At 47.6% G+C, this 18782-nt stretch overlaps 1 protein-coding gene across 1 annotated transcript; it reads left to right on the top strand.

The window, feature by feature from the left end:
• Window positions 1-1281: 1281 nt before the first annotated feature.
• Window positions 1282-6817, top strand: LOC134944453 (nmrA-like family domain-containing protein 1). Its single transcript, XM_063933026.1, has 3 exons — window positions 1282-1336; window positions 2420-2658; window positions 6482-6817. Exons 1-3 carry the CDS (start codon window positions 1282-1284, stop codon window positions 6815-6817), a joined length of 630 nt encoding a protein of 209 aa, XP_063789096.1.
• The last annotated feature ends 11965 nt before the right edge of the window (window positions 6818-18782 follow it).

Genomic DNA, 18782 nt, shown 5'->3' with positions numbered 1-18782 from the left:
AAACATATGTCACCAAAATTTGTCAAATGCGTCCCATTGCGGCATCACTTTGCACGCCACGCTTCCGGCTCACTGGCTCGCTTCGCATGCCACAAGGTTACTAAAGGTAATCGTTTGTGACATGGAAAGTGAATGCTGCGAAAGTTGTAAAAACATGAAAAAAACATCAAAAACATTTGTCAACCTTTTTATCCTGTCGGCCGTTTGACCATGTCGATCTTTTGACTGTCCCCCCTACGGTGTCGACCTATTGGGCCAGTTGTACTAAGCCTTAACAAGTGGTAAAGTGGAGAGAGATAAAGTTCCAGCCAATCAGCTCTTAGCTGCCGTGTCACGGGCCATGTTTGAAAAATGACAGGAGCTGATTGGTCGGTAACTTCTCTCACACCACTTTATCACTCTCCAAGGTTCAGTACATCTGCCCCATTGACTGTTGACCTTGTAACTCTCTTATCAACCACCTCCCAAAATGATTGTGCTCTTTCTAAACCCCTGACCCTCTTATGCGGTCTCACCATTCTAAGGCAGCACGTTGTATATTTGTAAGGACTCCCCCTATTCCAGTAATTCCACAAGTGTACCTCATTAAAGAAGCAGCCAAGAATACAGAGCAATCTCTGGATAATTACCTGCTGCCAGATTCCAGTCTCGGCAGATGTACGGCTGACTGTCAGCACTTTAAGTTCATTAGTAATATTAATACATGCCAGTCTTGCATAAGTAGTGCTATGTAATTCATACAGTTACTTATACAAATAACTAGGCACCTATGCCAACGGCCAGACCGCATAGAATACTGCCTGAGACAGTGGCCATAGCCGCAGGCGCCCTGTGCGATTGCACGGCTGTCAGTGACAGCCCTTCTGCTCACCACGCCTGCAGGCAGTTCCTCTGCCTCCCCCATACAGGGAGGAGCTCTGTATCGGCTTCCCCTTTTCACTGGAGAGTCGCTGCTTGGAGATTTGCCATCACTTGGAGCCAATACAGGATGGTGCACTACAAGTATCAGTACTGCCAGTCTCTCTTTCTCTCTCTGTAGTGCTTGCTGTGCTCCAGCCACCCCTGACCAGCAACCCATAACTGCCACTCCTCCAGCTTGTCCCTCTGTACAAAAGTCTCAGTACAGAAATTCATTAACCTTAAACATTTAACAGTCTAAATAGAAATTATTTATAACTTTTCTATGCTAAATACAGCACTTAACCATGCCCAATATCAAGCACAGTTTTGCCCGCCTCCTTTCCTGATTGGCCCACCAGGATCATGCCACCCACAGTAGTGATGACCATCAATGGTTCAAACCATTGGCGGTTTTCTGTCTATGGCTTCTTGCAAGGTACAGATGGCACCATGGATGGAGACTATGATCGATGGTGATCTATTTGATAGCCTCCCCCTCCCCCCAGGACATACTAATTGCCGCAGAGTGGTAGGACATCTCCAATTCCCCTAAAATATCTATATATTGCTGCATGCAGCTGTGGCCAGTGCACGTAGAACCTACGCATCTTGATGTTCCTGGTCACCATGTTGAGCAGGTGAAATAACTCACATCTTGCCACGCATGATATATGGGTAGTATGATATGACACTAATTTAATTTTAAAGACCCTACCCAAATTGCATACAGGCAAGCACCCTTGTGGAGGTCTACGAGGTCTCAGCCTGATTCAGGAACCTCCCAGACATTTTGGGGCAATAGGTGACTATATATGACTATATGGGGCACACTAACCTTTTTTCACTTTGTCACTGAGGGAAAGTCTTCTCCATAATACATGCAAAAACAAAACACCAAAACAGAAATTTCTCAACCTTCTAAAAAACAAGAAGTTTCCACACAAATCCAAAATATAAAGGAAATAGACACAGCCTCTATGAATTGTGGGTAAGTATATGTAACTGATCAAGTTATGAATTTTATACTCATTGTCCTTCAGGCAGATGATAGGGAGATGGACACACGTTATCATTACATGGTGACCAGCCAAGTACTACGAAGCCCCATGCATGCCAGGGAACGTGTAGGCTACAGAAGCACTTGGTTGAACCATTTTTGGGAGCAGAACCAACACTTGACTTGTGAGACTATTGATGGACTAGTAAATGGATAGACTGAAAAATGACATGGCTCCCTCCAATGCATAGTTGGTGGGCCAGATGTAATGATGCCCGAGTTCGGCGGCTGTGCGGTATGCCGGCTGAACCCGGACTTTTCTAAAAGAAGCAATCACTTATAAGGCACTGTAAGTGATTTTTTTTCCTTAAAAAAAAACGTCCAAGATCGGCTGGTATCCCGCACAGCCGCCGAACTCGGGCGCCCTAACATCCGGCCCCATATGTTTATGTCTTCTGCATCGTCTGTCTCTTCCTGAGAAGGTCCCCTCTCCCTCACCTGTATCCTGTTACCTTCTCACAGGTTCTCCGGGAGGATCAGTAGCCGACGCTCTACTACAACTTAGCAAATTTGCGGTCAGGGCGGTGACCTGGGACACCAGCAAACCGGCAGCCGCAAAGCTGAAAAAGGCCGGAGAGAAGGTATTGTCTACAGATCCGGGCAATAAAAACAATCTGCCAGTTGCACTGACTGGAAATTCTGGAGCATTTGTGGTCACTAACTTCTGGGAACACTTCAGCAAGGAGAAGGAGGTAGCCCAGGTAAGCACGGCTGTCCAAGGTGAGATTTTTTTTCTTCCATACCAAAGCTAATTGACATTTCTGTACCTCTCCTTTTCATCCCACCCCCTCTCCTACCATGTCAAATCCTTTATTTGCCCATGCAAAGACAACTTCAATATGAGTAGAATCATTGTATAAAAGATAGAGTTGGTGCTAAATAAGAATACACTGAGAATTTGATCTTCGCGTTACCGTCCTAGTGACAGCGTAATTTCACAGACCCAGATTTTGGTCAGAATTCTTTTTTTTACACTTTAAAGTGATTGTCCGCTGCTTAATAGCACACGCCAACATAACTCTATAGACCTGTATTGAAGAGCAGACCCTACTTTTGGTAACAGGGAGAGTTCCTTGGGGTGGGAGAGGGCGGGCGACATGCCTCTGTTTTCATAAACGAAGCCCATCGTCACCCCAACCCCACCCCCAAACAGCATCAGACTGTCAATCACTGACTGACTGACTGACTGACTGACTGACTCACTCACTCACTCACTCACTCACAGGCTGACTGCCTGATTCCTTCCCTGCATCCTGTGTTGCAGGACCCAGTCGCGCATCCGCAGAACGCATCCTGCGCAAATCTGTACTTTGAGCTTCACAGCGCAATAACAACCGGACCTGAAATGGGTCCATTATGCAGCATTAAGCTTTGACTGTCCCACATCAGAAATCCAATTCCCTTGCCGAAGATGGAGGGGCGATGTGTTGCAAGATGAAAGAGCCCCCTCCAATTTCCTGTGTCACCCCCACAGGGCTGCCATCAGAAATTGTGGGGCCCAGGACTGACAAAATAGTTGGGGCCCCCCCTCCCGGAAAAAAAAAAAAAGTTACATAAAAATAAATATATATTTAAAAAAAATAAAAAATACAAATTCTATGCACACACGGAGCAGCACCATATTAAGTCCCCACAGCATTGGCGTTTCTATAATGGGTGCAGTTTGTGCGATGCACACGGGTCCCTGAGTCTCGGGGGGGCCCACACCGCACACACTGCACCCATTTCTCCTATACTTACCTTTCCGGAGTTCATCGCTGACCGTGTGTGGGCCCCTCCTCTCCCGTAGCCGTCGCGCCGCTGCTAGCGCACTGACCACTAGAGACTCTGGCACAGTGCCAGAGTCTACAGCGCATGCGCAGGACTCCGAAAAAATGTTGCGGTGGCCATTTTTCAGACTACGATTGGGAACGGTAACCTTGCCGGAAAGCATGGCGAGGGCTCACTTTACAAAGAAAATGCCACCCAAAAAAACATTAAAAACTCATATCGACCTTTTCCATGTCGACCTAACGGATGTGTCAACCTTTTTCTGGTGTCGACCTAGTCACTGTCGACTAAAAGGCATCGACATAATGTCTGTCGACCTAGACACTGTCGACCCTATGTCCCATACCCCACCATATTATGCACCCACATTAATGCCCTTATCACCATATGGCCACACAAGTATCTGCTCATTGTCAGGGGCTTCCTTCCCCTTTCCCCCATTGCTGCCACTGTCGGGAGGGTCCGGGATGCTCATGCCGCTGCCTGCCCTCCCGCTGTCGGCCCCGCCGTTTTGCTGCTGTCCTCCATCCTCCTGCAGCTCTGTATTGAAAACGTCCCTCCCAAAATGGCCGCCACCTCAGAGGAGACAGTTATTAAAGATACTAGAGGGCTTCTGTGGCGGTGACCATTTTGGGCGGGACGTTTTCAATACAGAGCTGCTGGAGGGCTGAGGACAGCGGCAGAACAGCGGGGAAGACAGCGAATGGCGGGGACTGCGGCGGGCGGGCTGGCGGCTGCATGAGCATCCCGGGCCCTCCCCTCTCTGACAGAGAAGCTTGGCCCGGGACAGCCGTGCCCCCAGCACCCCCCTGATGGCTGCACTGTACTCCCATAGTTAGGCACCCCCGCCCCCCCTTCCCCCCTCCCCCAGGCGTCGAGCACATGTCTGTGGCAGCCACAAGCAGTGACACAGTTCATCTGGCGGCAGGCTCCGGGGGCTGCTTGTGTTTTACACTGTCACCAACATTTACATAGAATATCCAAGAATGTCATGTGATAAGTAGCATCTCCACAGTGTACTTACTGGCTGCTCCGTAGGGGCAGATTTAACAACGAGTGATATTCTTGTTATTACTCCTTGCTAATCTTAAATGGTGCTCCAGCCAATCAGCTCCTGTCATTTTTCTAATACATGACAGGATCTGATTGGTTGGAGCACTATTTAAGATTAGTAACGAGTGATAACGAGACTATCACTCGTTGTTAAATCTGCCCCTTAATGAGCTATACCCCCCTTCACGTCTGAACATAATTATAATATAATTTATCTGCATTTTAGGTACCTGTCACCAGAGCTTAAAGTGGTCCTAGAGAGGTAGTGGGACGCACCCCCCACCCCCTCCACCCTGGTGCCTAGTAAATAAAGGGACGGTGCGCACCATAGACACGTGCTGCAAAAAGAGGCATGATCTAAAATAGAAAGGGGCGTGGTCATGCAATAGTATCCCCAACTCACATTACGCTGCACTGTAGCACAATCTTATTCACATTACACCACATTATTCATGTTATGACACACAGTAGTGCCCCTTATACACAATGCCTACAGTATTAGTGCCACTAATCACATAATACCCAGAGCAGTAGTGCCCCTTATACAATGCCCACTGTAGTGGTAGTGCCCCTTATGCAATGCCCACAGTGGTAGTGCCCCTTATACCCTCAGGAGTGATGCCCCTTATGCAGTGCCCCCAGTAGTAATGCCCCCTGTAGTAGAGCCCCCAGTGGTAATGCCCCATGTAGTATTGCCCCCATTAGTAGTGCCCCCAGTATTAATGCCCCTTTGGTAATGCCCCTGTAGTAGTGCCCCTAGCAATGCCCCCTGTAGTATTGCCCCTTTGGTAATGCCCCTAGCTATGCCCTGTAGTATTGCCCCTTTGGTAGTGCCCCTAGTATTGCCCCATTGGAAGTGCCCCCTTTAGTTTTGCCCCTTTGGTAGTGCTTCCTTTAGTACTGCCTCTTTGGTAGTACCCCCCTTTAGTATTGCCTCTTTGGTAGTGCCACTAGTATTGCCCCATTGGTACTGCCCCTTTAGTATTGCCTCTTTGGTAGTGCCTCCCTTAATACTGCCTCTTTGGTAGTGCCTCCTTTAGTACTGACTCTTTGGTAGTGCCTCCCTTAATACTGCCTCTTTGGTAGTGCCTCCTTTAGTACTGACTCTTTGGTAGTGCCTCCTTTAGTATTGCCTCTTTGGTAGTGCCTCCCTTAATACTGCCTCTTTGGTAGTGCCTCCTTTAGTACTGACTCTTTGATAGTGTCCCCTTTAGTACTGACTCTTTGGTAGTACCCCCTTACTATTTCCCCTTACACACACACAGACAAAAAAGAAAAAACAACTTATCTAAAACCCCGCTCCTGCCTCAACCTGCTGCCGTCTATCTGCTCTGGCCACCCGCTCCTCGGAACTATGGGAAATATTGTACAAAATATTGTATAAAATGCCCTTCAGGCTGTGTGTAGATGGTGTATATGATACATAAATGCATTCTGTGCTTAGACTTGGGTCCCATCTCCAAGATGTCTCCTTATAGGATGCAAATATTCCAAAATACGGGAAAATACAATATCCAAAATACTTCTGGTCATAAGCATTGTGGCTATGGGAGGCTCAAACTGTACTATGCAGTTGTGTTTGTCAGTAGAGAATAGAGGGGGCTACCCAATTCCGAGGGGTACCTACGGTCATCAGTAACGATTGTCTGCAACTAAAACTTTAACCGGAATGGTAGCTGATATCTGCATCTGGTGCTCCAGGGCAAGGTGATCGCAGACCAGTGCAAACGTCTGGGCCTCCGTCACGTCATCTACAGTGGTTTGGAGGATGTGAAGAAGATGATGGGAGGGAAGCTTGAGGTTCTGCATTTTGATGGTAAAGTAAAGGTGGAGGAATATTTCAGAGCCATCTACTGCCCTATGACCAGTGTGAGCCACTCCTTCTGCTTCGAGAACCTGCTAACTAATTACAAACCACAGAACTCCAAGGATGGGAAGATCTATGAGTTGGGTAAGACATCTGGGAAGTTTATTGTGCGGGTCCGGTATGTAATACCGGCGGTCTGGATCCCGGCAGTCAGGAGACCGACGCCGTAATCCCGTTATCTGGAATCCCGGCGCCATGGACGGTGAGTCCCCTTGCTTGCCACACTATTATATTTAGTGATGAGCGGGTTCGGTTTCTCGGAAACCGAACCCCCCCCCCCCCCCCCCCGAACTTCACCCTTTTTACACGGGTCCGAGGCATACTCGGATTCTCCCGTATGGCTCGGTTAACCCGAGTGCGCCCGAACGTCATCATCCCGCTGTCAGATTCTCGCGAGATTCGGATTCTATATAAGCAGCCGCGCGTCGCCGCCATTTTCACTCGTGCATTGGAAATGTTACGGAGAGGACGTGGCTGGCGTCCTCTCCGTTTATTCATTGTTGAGTTGATGCAAATATTTGTGCTTGCTTATATCATTGTGGGGACTGGGGAGCAGCTTTATATTAATATAGGAGGAGTACAGTGCAGAGTTTTGCTGATCAGTGACCACCAGTTTTATCCGTTCTCTGCCTGAAAAAAATGCTCCTTATCTGTGCTCAGTGTGGTGCATATATCTGTGCTCACACTGCTTAATTGTGGGGACTGGGGAGCAGCTGTATTATATAGTAGGAGTACAGTGCAGAGTTTTGCTGACAGTGACCACCAGTATACGTTGTCTGCCTGAAAAACACTCCATATCTGTGCTCAGTGTGCTGCTTTATTGTGGGGACTCGGGAACACCAGTATAATATATATATAGGAGGAGTACAGTGCAGAGTTTTGCTGACCAGTGACCATCAGTATATAATATATAGCATTACGGTACAGTAGGCCACTGCTGTACCTACCTCTGTGTCGTCAAGTATACTATCCATCTACATTCTATACCTGTTGTGCATTTTAGTTTTGCAGTTTGCTGACACAGTGACCACCAGTATATATAGCAGTACGGTACGGAACACTGAACTAATCCCCTCTTGCGCTATAAATAGTATGATATGGCTCAAAGTTCAATGAAAACAAATGAATAATTTCATATATTCTATATATTTTTTAATACATATAATTATATATATATATATATATATATACACTTTACAATAAACTATTAGACCGGTCAAATAAAATCACTAACAAATATATTACCTAGCTGTAGGAGGTGGATCTTAGATAAACTCTGTGCACAGAGTATTTTTAAAAATAAAATGAAAATCAGTCCATGTATTGGATTAAAAATCAATTAACCAGCTATAATTCGCACCCATGTAGTAGATAACATATTTGTACGTTGTTATATATTGGAATTCCTCAATATGTTGCCACTTAGCAAAGAAGATGGTATTGTGCAAAATGACCGCTCCACACTGGAGCCTTACGTGTAGCTTGCACCAGTAGTTGTAACACGGGAGAGTCCAATGACAAAAGAGACGGTCTCGGGCTGCGGGAACGGCGCTTCACTGGCGCCTGCTGTGCTGATTAATTACCCGACTTCCAAGCTCTATGAGTCCACGCCTCCAAGTGCCGTATGCAGACACCACAGTCACGGCTGTATTATCCCGATCTCCGTTTAGTCCATGAATAATACCGCTGGATGCTGGTATATTGCGGGGGTGCAAATATTTCTTTGAGGAAGCCCCCATAAGAGGAGCGAAACGCGTCAGAAGCAGACATTTTGGACCCTTGTACCAGCTTATTTGCACCCCCGCAATATACCAGCATCCAGCGGTATTATTCATGGACTAAACGGAGATCGGGATAATACAGCCGTGACTGTGGTGTCTGCATACGGCACTTGGAGGCGTGGACTCATAGAGCTTGGAAGTCGGGTAATTAATCAGCACAGCAGGCGCCAGTGAAGCGCCGTTCCCGCAGCCCGAGACCGTCTCTTTTGTCATTGGACTCTCCCGTGTTACAACTACTGGTGCAAGCTACACGTAAGGCTCCAGTGTGGAGCGGTCATTTTGCACAATACCATCTTCTTTGCTAAGTGGCAACATATTGAGGAATTCCAATATATAACAACGTACAAATATGTTATCTACTACATGGGTGCGAATTATAGCTGGTTAATTGATTTTTAATCCAATACATGGACTGATTTTCATTTTATTTTTAAAAATACTCTGTGCACAGAGTTTATCTAAGATCCACCTCCTACAGCTAGGTAATATATTTGTTAGTGATTTTATTTGACCGGTCTAATAGTTTATTGTAAAGTGTATATATATATATATGTAATTATATGTATTAAAAAATATATAGAATATATGAAATTATTCATTTGTTTTCATTGAACTTTGAGCCATATCATACTATTTATAGCGCAAGAGGGGATTAGTTCAGTGTTCTAGTGTTACCGGAGACTATAAAGTGCCGGTTCTTTTTGACTTGATTTACCCCAAGTCAAGCTCTCTCCTGCAGCTTGAGTACACAGTAATTGCAGTATTATTTGTATATAATTTTTAATACCAGTAATTCGATCATCAGAATATGGTGATGATGTATTAGCGCCTGGTTATATTCCTTTGTATAGTACGGTACGGAAGGCCACTGCTGTACCTACCTCTGTGTCGTCAAGTATACTATCCATCTACATTCTATACCTGTGGTGCATTTTAGTTTTGCAGTTTGCTGACACAGTGACCACCAGTATATATAGCAGTACGGTACGGAAGGCCACTGCTGTACCTACCTCTGTGTCGTCAAGTATACTATCCATCTACATTCTATACCTGTGGTGCGACCTTGGTGCGCCTCTTTTTTTCTTTGCATCATGTGCTGTTTGGGGACAATTTTTTTGAAGTGCCATCCTGCCTGACACTGCAGTGCCACTCCTAGATGGGCCAGGTGTTTGTGTCGGCCACTTGGGTCGCTTAGCTTAGTCACAGAGCTACCTCATTGCGCCTCTTTTTTTCTTTGCATCATGTGCTGTTTGGGGACAATTTTTTTGAAGTGCCATCCTACCTGACACTGCAGTGCCACTCCTAGATGGGCCAGGTGTTTGTGTCGGCCACTTGTGTCGCTTAGCTTAGTCACACAGCGACCTTGGTGCGCCTCTTTTTTCCTTTGCATCATGTGCTGTTTGGGGACAATTTTTTTGAAGTGCCATCCTGCCTGACACTGCAGTGCCACTCCTAGATGGGCCAGGTGTTTGTGTCGGCCTTTTGTGTCGCTTAGCTTAGCCATCCAGCGACCTTGGTGCACCTCTTTTTTTCTTTGCATCATGTGCTGTTTGGGGACTATTTTTTTGAAGTGCCATCCTGCCTGACACTGCAGTGCCACTCCTAGATGGGCCAGGTGTTTGTGTCGGCCACTTGGGTCGCTTAGCTTAGTCACACAGCTACCTCATTGCACCTCTTTTTTTCTTTGCATCATGTGCTGTTTGGGGACAATTTTTTTGAAGTGCCATCCTGCCTGACACTGCAGTGCCACTCCTAGATGGGCCAGGTGTTTGTGTCGGCCACTTGTGTCGCTTAGCTTAGTCACACATCTACCTCATTGCACCTCTTTTTTTCTTTGCATCATGTGCTGTTTGGGGACAATTTTTTTGAAGTGCCATTCTGCCTGACACTGCAGTGCCACTCCTAGATGGGCCAGGTGTTTGTGTCGGCCACTTGTGTCGCTTAGCTTAGTCACACAGCGACCTTGGTGCGCCTCTTTTTTTCTTTGCATCATGTGCTGTTTGGGGACAATTTTTTTGAAGTGCCATCCTGCCTGACACTGCAGTGCCACTCCTAGATGGGCCAGGTGTTTGTGTCGGCCACTTGTGTCGCTTAGCTTAGCCATCCAGCGACCTTGGTGCACCTCTTTTTTTCTTTGCATCATGTGCTGTTTGGGGACAATTTTTTGAAGTGCCATCCTGCCTGACACTGCAGTGCCACTCCTAGATGGGCCAGGCGTTTGTGTCGGCCACTTGGGTCGCTTAGCTTAGTCACACAGCTACCTCATTGCGCCTCTTTTTTTCTTTGCATCATGTGCTGTTTGGGGACAATTTTTTTGAAGTGCCATCCTGCCTGACACTGCAGTGCCACTCCTAGATGGGCCAGGTGTTTGTGTCGGCCAATTGTGTCGCTTAGCTTAGTCACACAGCGACCTTGGTGCGCCTCTTTTTTTCTTTGCATCATGTGCTGTTTGGGGACAATTTTTTTGAAGTGCCATCCTGCCTGACACTGCAGTGCCACTCCTAGATGGGCCAGGTGTTTGTGTCGGCCACTTGTGTCGCTTAGCTTAGCCATCCAGCGACCTTGGTGCACCTCTTTTTTTCTTTGCATCATGTGCTGTTTGGGGACTATTTTTTTGAAGTGCCATCCTGCCTGACACTGCAGTGCCACTCCTAGATGGGCCAGGTGTTTGTGTCGGCCACTTGGGTCGCTTAGCTTAGTCACACAGCTACCTCATTGCGCCTCTTTTTTTCTTTGCATCATGTGCTGTTTGGGGACTATTTTGTTGAAGTGCCATCCTGTCTGACACTGCAGTGCCACTCCTAGATGGGCCAGGTGTTTGTGTCGGCCACTTGGGTCGCTTAGCTTAGTCATCCAGCGACCTCGGTGCAAATTTTAGGACTAAAAATAATATTGTGAGGTGTGAGGTGTTCAGAATAGAATGAAAATGAGTGGAAATTATGGTTATTGAGGTTAATAATACTATGGGATCAAAATGACCCCCAAATTCTATGATTTAAGCTGTTTTTGAAGGGTTTTTATAAAAAAAACACCCGAATCCAAAACACACTCGAATCCGACAAAAAATTTTCAGGGAGGTTTTGCCAAAACGCCTCCGAATCCAAAACACGGCCGCGGAACCGAATCCAAAACCAAAACACAAAACCCGAAAAATGTCCGGTGCACATCACTAATTATATTCCCCCTCGGGTGATGGTGTGGACCACCACCCGAGTGGGAAATCCGGCCTTTGCCCGGGATCCCAACAGACGGTAAATTAACTGCATCCCTTTTGTGCACGTAGAGCATTGCAAATGTAGAAAGATGCTGGGCAATTAACCATTCTCTGTATAAGAGTTTCCAAAACTCCGCCATTAACGTCCAGGTTTTAAGGAAATCCATGTTGGACACAGATGACTAAAGATGGGTGATATATTGGCCATTCGAGGTAATGAGCGATATATCATGAGCCCTTTGACGGGTGTGTACAGTCACCCCAGTATATCTGTGAACATCATTACTCACAGATACTTTCGGCGGGATGTACTGTAATGCCGTCCGAGTACGGCGGCCACGCGGATTGCCGGCTGAACTCTGACGTTTTTTTAAAGGGGCAATCACTTTCAAGGCAAAACTATGCCTTGTAAGTTATTGGCCCTAGAAAAACATCCAAGTTCAGCACATATATCAGTGCATCTGGCTGGCTGTACGTGTGGTCCACCGACCGTCCGAACACTTGCTGCTGGGGCTGACGTTACAGCTGGGCCGGCAAATTCAAATGCAATCGGCCACTCTGTTGGCGCAGCGGCAGGTTCATCGACATGCCTGTCTGATAAGTACCCAGCCTCAGGGAGACATTAGAGTCTGTCAACTGTCGGGTTCCGCTCTGGCTCCAACATCCCGCACTCTATCTGCAAAGTCGCGTTTTGCTAAACCTATAATCCCTGAATAGAGCTGGGACAATGGCGGGCAATTCTTTCTGTCATGTGGTGATGTGCGGGTAGGACTGAAAGTGGGGATAGAACCAGCATAGTGAATAATTGGCATTGGAAGCAGCTGTAAAGTCATATGACTGAAGTGATGCTGATTCTGAGTATCGGACTAGCACAGCCATGGCATTTGTAGTGATTCAGCCAGCGCGCGTGCTAAGCGCCAAAAACATGTCAAAAGCGTGTGCAAGGACTGGGACGCCTACTGTGACGCTGTAATACCACTATACGCCCTCCCCTGGTATACATCCATACGTCAGCGTGTGCAAGGCCTGAGACCCCCACTGTGAGCGTCTATAGACGCTGTAATACCGCTACACCCCCTTCCCTGGTGTACATCCGGGCGTCAGCGTGTGCAAGGACTGGGACGCCCACTGTTATGCTGTAATACCACTATACGCCCTCAGGGATCCCGTGTGTTGGAATACCGACACCGGATTTCCGACACCAGTCACAATGGCGGCGCCGGATTTCCAAAGTGGTCAGGAGACCGATGTCGGAAATCCGACTGTCTGAATCCCGGCCATATTATTATTATCCTTTATTTATATGGCGCCACAAGGGATCAGCTGCGCCCGTTGCACAGTACATATTCAAATGAGCATACAAGATAACAGCACTTACAGTTCAAGATAATATAGGACAGGTATAGAGAACCCGGGGTTAGATGCCATCAAAGGGAGTATGGAGTATAAGATAGTGTAAGTAAGAAAAGGAAAGGCACATGAGGAAAGAAGTCCCTGCTCTTGCGAGCTTACAATCTAAAAGGTGAGGGGCTAACAGACCGGGGTGACACAGACGGGGTAGACATTGAGCATAGACAAGAGGGTTAGGAGGAGAGTTGACTGGGTTTGGTGAAGAAGTGGGTCTTGAGAGCCCGTTTGAAGTTTTGTAGAGAGGTGGAGAGTCGGATGGGGAGAAGTAGAGCATTCCAAAGATAGGGAGCAGCACGTGCAAAATCTTATAGGTAGGAGTGGGAGGAGGTAATTAGTTGGCAGGAGAGATGGCGTGCATTAGCAGAGCGAAGAGGATGGGTGGGAATGTAAAGAGAGATAAGGTCAGAGATGTAAGAGGGAGAAGAGTGGGTGAGGGCTTTGTAGGTGAGTGTGAGAAGCTTGAATTGGATTCTGAATGGGAAGGGGAGCCAGTGAAGGTCCTGCAAGAGAGGGGATGTGGATGTAGTACGTTTGGTGAGGAAGATGAGACGGGCAGCAGCATTGAGGATAGATTGAAGTGGAGAGAGGCATTTTTGAGGGAGACCAGATAGGAAGAGATTGCAGTAGTCTAATCTGGAGATTACCAGTGAGTGAATGAGGGTCTTAGTAGCATCCTGGGTGTGAAAGGGTCTGATCCTGGAGATGTTTTTGTGGTGGAAATGGCAGGTTTTTGAGAGGTGCTGAATGTGTGGTTTGAAGGAGAGGGAGGAGTCAAAGATTACTCCAAGACATCGCACTTGGGGGCTAGAGGAGATAGTTGTGCTCTCAATGGATAATGAAATTGTGGGAGGTGAGGTTATGCGGGAGGGAGGGAAGATGATCAGCTCAGTCTTAAGGCCTGTACACACTGGTCGATATATCGGCCGTTTTCTTGAACGGCCGATATATCGCGGGACCGTCGGCCAGTGTGTACGGCCGATACGTCTGTGAACTCCGTCGTTCACAGACGTATCGCGTCGGCCGCGCAGCACAGCCGACGGCCAATATATCTAACGATATATTGGCGTGTCGCTGTGTGTGTACGGGGCGGTCGTCCGACCGCCCGTACACATGCTGCGGCGGCCGGCGGTGATTGACAGGTGAACTGGGCGGGCGTGTGTACACGCCCGCCCAGTTCATGACGGCAGCCTCGACGGATCGGGCAGTGTGTATGCTGAACACACTGCTCGATCCGTCCATAGATATATCTGCAGATGAATTGATCTGCAGATATATCTATTAGTGTGTACCCACCTTTAGACATATTGGGGGGAATTCAAATGTTTGAAAAGTCGGTTGGGTGTCTGTTTTTTTCCTGTCTATTAGACAGGAAAAAACAGTGTAGTGTGGAGGAGGTAAATAGTATGATAAATTTGGAAATAGGAGTGGTGGTTGTAAGATGAACAGAACAGTAGGACAGCAGAAATTCAGGTGAAAGAACAATGGGGGTCATTCCGAGTTGTTCGTTCGTTATTTTTTTCTCGCAGCGGAGCGATTAGTCGCTAATGCGCATGCGCAATGTCCGCATTGTGACTGCGCCTAGTAAATTTGCTATGCAGTTAGGTATTTTACTCACGGCATTACGAGGTTTTTTCTTCGTTCTGGTGATCGTAATGTGATTGACAGGAAGTGGGTGTTTCTGGGCGGAAACTGGCCATTTTATGGGCGTGTGGGAAAAAACGCTACCGTTTCTGGGAAAAATGCGGGAGTGGCTGGAGAAACGGGGGAGTGTCTGGCCGAACGCTGGGTGTGTTTGTGACGTCAAACCAGGAACGAAACTGACTGAACTGATCGCAGATGCCGAGTAAGTCTGGAGCTACTCAGAAACTGCTAAGAAGTGTCTATTCGCAATTCTGCTAATCTTTCATTCGCAATTTTGATAAGCTAAGATTCACTCCCAGTAGGCGGCGGCTTAGCGTGTGCAATGCTGCTAAAAGCAGCTTGCGAGCGAACAACTCGGAATGAGGGCAAATGTTGGAAGTGTTCAGTGGCAGTGATCTGGTTACATTAGAAAGTTTATGTGGTTGCAGAAATTGAAGTAGAAGGAGGTGTTAGAAATGAGAAGACATGAGAGGGTTAGCAAGAAGCGAAGGTAATTCAGACTGCATTTGCAGGTGTGTAAAGACAAAATGATATAGGTTCAGCATGTGCATGAAGATGTCTGTGAATACTGCAAATAAACATACAAGTAACTGAAGGAGAAATGAAAAAATAAGATTTTACTCACCGGTAAATCTATTTCTCGTAGTCCGTAGTGGATGCTGGGAACTCCGAAAGGACCATGGGGAATAGCGGGCTCCGAAGGAGGCTGGGCACTCTAGAAAGATTTATGACTACCTGGTGTGCACTGGCTCCTCCCACTATGACCCTCCTCCAAGCCTCAGTTAGGACACTGTGCCCGGACGAGCTGACATAATAAGGAAGGATTTTGAATCCCGGGTAAGACTCATACCAGCCACACCAATCACACCGTACAACTCGTGATACTATATCCAGTTTGACAGTATGAAAACAACTGAGCCTCTCAACAGATGGCTCAACAATAACCCTTTAGTTAGCAATAACTATTTACAAGTATTGCAGACAATCCGCACTTGGGATGGGCGCCCAGCATCCACTACGGACTACGAGAAATAGATTTACCGGTGAGTAAAATCTTATTTTCTCTAACGTCCTAGTGGATGCTGGGAACCCCGAAAGGACCATGGGGATTATACCAAAGCTCCCAAACGGGCGGGAGAGTGCGGATGACTCTGCAGCACCGAATGAGAGAACTCAAGGTCCTCCTCAGCCAGGGTATCAAATTTGTAGAATTTTGCAAACGTGTTTGCCCCTGACCCAGTAACAGCTCGGCAAAGTTGTAAAGCCGAGACCCCTCGGGCAGCCGCCCAAGATGAGCCCACCTTCCCTGTGGAATGGGCTTTCACTGATTTATGATGCGGCAGTCCAGCCGCAGAATGCGCCTGCTGAATCGTGTCACAGATCCAGCGAGCGATAGTCTGCTTAGAAGCAGGAGCACCCAGCCTGTTGGGTGCATACAGGATAAATAGCGAGTCAATTTTCCTGACTCTAGCCGTCCTGGAAACATAATTTTTTCAAGGCCCTGACTACGTCCAGTAACTTGGAATCCTCCAAGTCCCTAGTAGCCGCAGGCACCACAATAGGTTGGTTCAAGTGAAAAGCTGATACCACCTTAGGGAGAAACTGGGGACGAGTCCTCAATTCTGCCCTATCCATATGGAAAATCAGATAAGGACTTTTATATGACAAAGCCGCCAATTCTGATACACGCCTGGCCGAAGCCAAGGCCAATAACATGACCACTATCCGCGTGAGATATTTTAGATCCACGGTTTTTAGTGGTTCAAACCAATGTGATTTTAAGAAACTCAACACCACGTTGAGATCCCAAGGTGCCACTGGAGGCACAACCGGGGGCTGAATATGCAGCCCTCCTTTTACAATGTCTGAACTTCAGGTACTGAAGCTAATTCTTTCTGGAAGAAAATCGACAGAGCCGAGATCTGTATCTTAATGGAGCCTAATTTTAGGCCCATAGACACTCCTGCTTGTAGGAAATGCAGAAATCGACCTAGTTGAAATTCCTCTGTTGGGGCCTTTTTTGGCCTCACACCACGCAACATATTTCCGCCATATGCGGTGATAATGTTTTGCAGTTACATCTTTCCTGGCTTGAATCAGCGTAGGAATGACTTCCTACGGAATGCCCTTTTCCTTTAGGATCCGGCGTTCAACCGCCATGCCATCAAAACGTAGCCGCGGTAAGTCTTGGAACAGACAGGGCCCCTGCTGCAGCAGGTCCTGTCTGAGCGGCAGAGGCCATGGGTCCTCTGATATAATTTCTTGAAGTTCTGGGTACCAGGCTCTTCTTGGCCAATCCGGAACCACGAGTATCGTTCTTACTCCTCGCCTTCTTATTATTCTCAGTACCTTTGGTATGAGAGGCAGAGGGGGAACACATAAACCGACTGGTACACCCACGGTGTTACCAGAGCGTCCACAGCTATCGCCTGAAGGTCCCTTGACCTGGCGCAATATCTTTTATAGCTTTTTGTTGAGGCGGGACGCCTTCATGTCCACCTGTGGCCTTTCCCAATGGTGTACAATCCTTTGGAAGACTCCTGGATGAAGTCCCCACTCTCTCGGGTGGAAGTCGTGTCTGCTGAGAAGATCTGCTTCCCAGTTGTCCACTCCGGGAATGAACACTGCTGACAGTGCTAACACATGATTTTCCGCCCATCGGAGAATCCTTGTGGCTTCTGCCATCGCCATCCTGCTTCTTGTGCCGCCCTGTTGGTTTACATGGGCGACTGCCGTGATGTTGTCTGATTGGATCAGGACCGGCTGGTTTTGAAGCAGAGGCCTTGCCTGACTCAGGGCATTGTAAATGGCCCTCAGGTCCAGAATATTTATGTAGGGAAGTCACCTGACTTGACCAAAGTCCCTGGAAGTTTCTTCCCTGTGTGACTGCCCCCCAGCCTCAAAGGCTGGCATCCATGGTCACTAGGACCTAGTCCTGTATGTCGAACCAGCGGCCCTCTTGAAGATGGGCACTCTGCAGCCACTACAGTAGAGATACCCTGGTCCTTGGAGACAGGGTTATCAGCAGATGCATCTGAAGATGTGATCCGGACCCCTTGTCTAACAGGTCCCCCTGAAAAGTTCTTGCATGGAACCTGCCGAATGGGATTGCTTCGTAGGAAGCTATCATTTTTCCCAGGACTCGCGTGCAATGATGCACCGATAACTGTTTTGGCTTCAGGAGGTCTCTGACTAGAGATGACAGCTCCTTGGCTTTCTCCTCCGGGAGAAACACTTATTTCTGGTCTGTGTCCAGAACCATCCCCAGGAACAGTAGACGTGTCGTAGGAACTAGCTGTGACTTTGGACTGTTTAGAATCCAGCCGTGCTGTTGTAGCACTTTCCAAAATAGTGCTACCCCGACTAGCAACTGCTCCTTGGACCTCGCCCTTATAAGGGGATTGTCCAAGTACGGGATAATTAAAAACTCCCCTTTTTCGAAGGAGTATCATCATTCCGGCCATTACCTTGGTAACACCCTCGGTGCCATGTACAGTCCAAACGGCAGAGTCTGGACTTGGTAATGGTAATCCTGTACCACAAATCTGAGGTACTCCTGGCGAGGATAGTAAATGGGGACATGCAGGTAAGCATCCTTGATGTCCCGGGATACCATGTAATCCCCCTCGTCCAGGCTTGCAATAACCGCCCTGAGCGATTCCATCTTGAACTTGAATTTTTTCATGTATGTGTTCAAGGATTTTAAATATAAAAAAGGGTCACACCGAACCATGCGGTTTCGGTACCCCAAACCGTGTGGAATAGTAACCCCGTCCTTGTTGAAGTAGGGGCACCTTAAGTATTACCTGCTGGGAATACAGCTTATTAATTGCCTCTAGCACAGCCTCCCTGCCTGAGGGAGTTGTCGGCAAGGCATATTTGAGGAAACGGCGGGGGGAAGACATCTCGAATTCCAGCTTGTACCCCTGAAATACTACTTGAATGAAACAGGGATCCACCTGTGAGCGAGCCCACTGATCGCTGAAAATTTTTTGAGACGGCCCCCCACCGTACCTGGCTACACCTGTGGAGCCCCCGCGTCATGCTGTGGACTCACAGGAGGCAGGGGAAGAATCTTGATTCTGGGAA

The sequence above is a fragment of the Pseudophryne corroboree genome, chromosome 7 (genome assembly GCF_028390025.1).
Source record: "Pseudophryne corroboree isolate aPseCor3 chromosome 7, aPseCor3.hap2, whole genome shotgun sequence".
NCBI classification, from domain to species: domain Eukaryota; kingdom Metazoa; phylum Chordata; class Amphibia; order Anura; family Myobatrachidae; genus Pseudophryne; species Pseudophryne corroboree.
The sequence above is the reverse complement of the archived record's forward strand: the minus strand, read 5'-3'. Positions and strand labels throughout refer to the sequence as shown.

Excerpts from the sequence above, each read along its gene's own strand:
- LOC134944453 (XM_063933026.1), top strand. The coding sequence starts at position 1,282 with ATGACCATCAATGGTTCAAACCATTGGCGGTTTTCTGTCTATGGCTTC. Across the intron at positions 1,337-2,419 it reads TGTCTATGGCTTCTTGCAAG|GTTCTCCGGGAGGATCAGTA; the intron begins GTACAGATGGCA and ends ACCTTCTCACAG. Across the intron at positions 2,659-6,481 it reads AGGAGAAGGAGGTAGCCCAG|GGCAAGGTGATCGCAGACCA; the intron begins GTAAGCACGGCT and ends CTGGTGCTCCAG.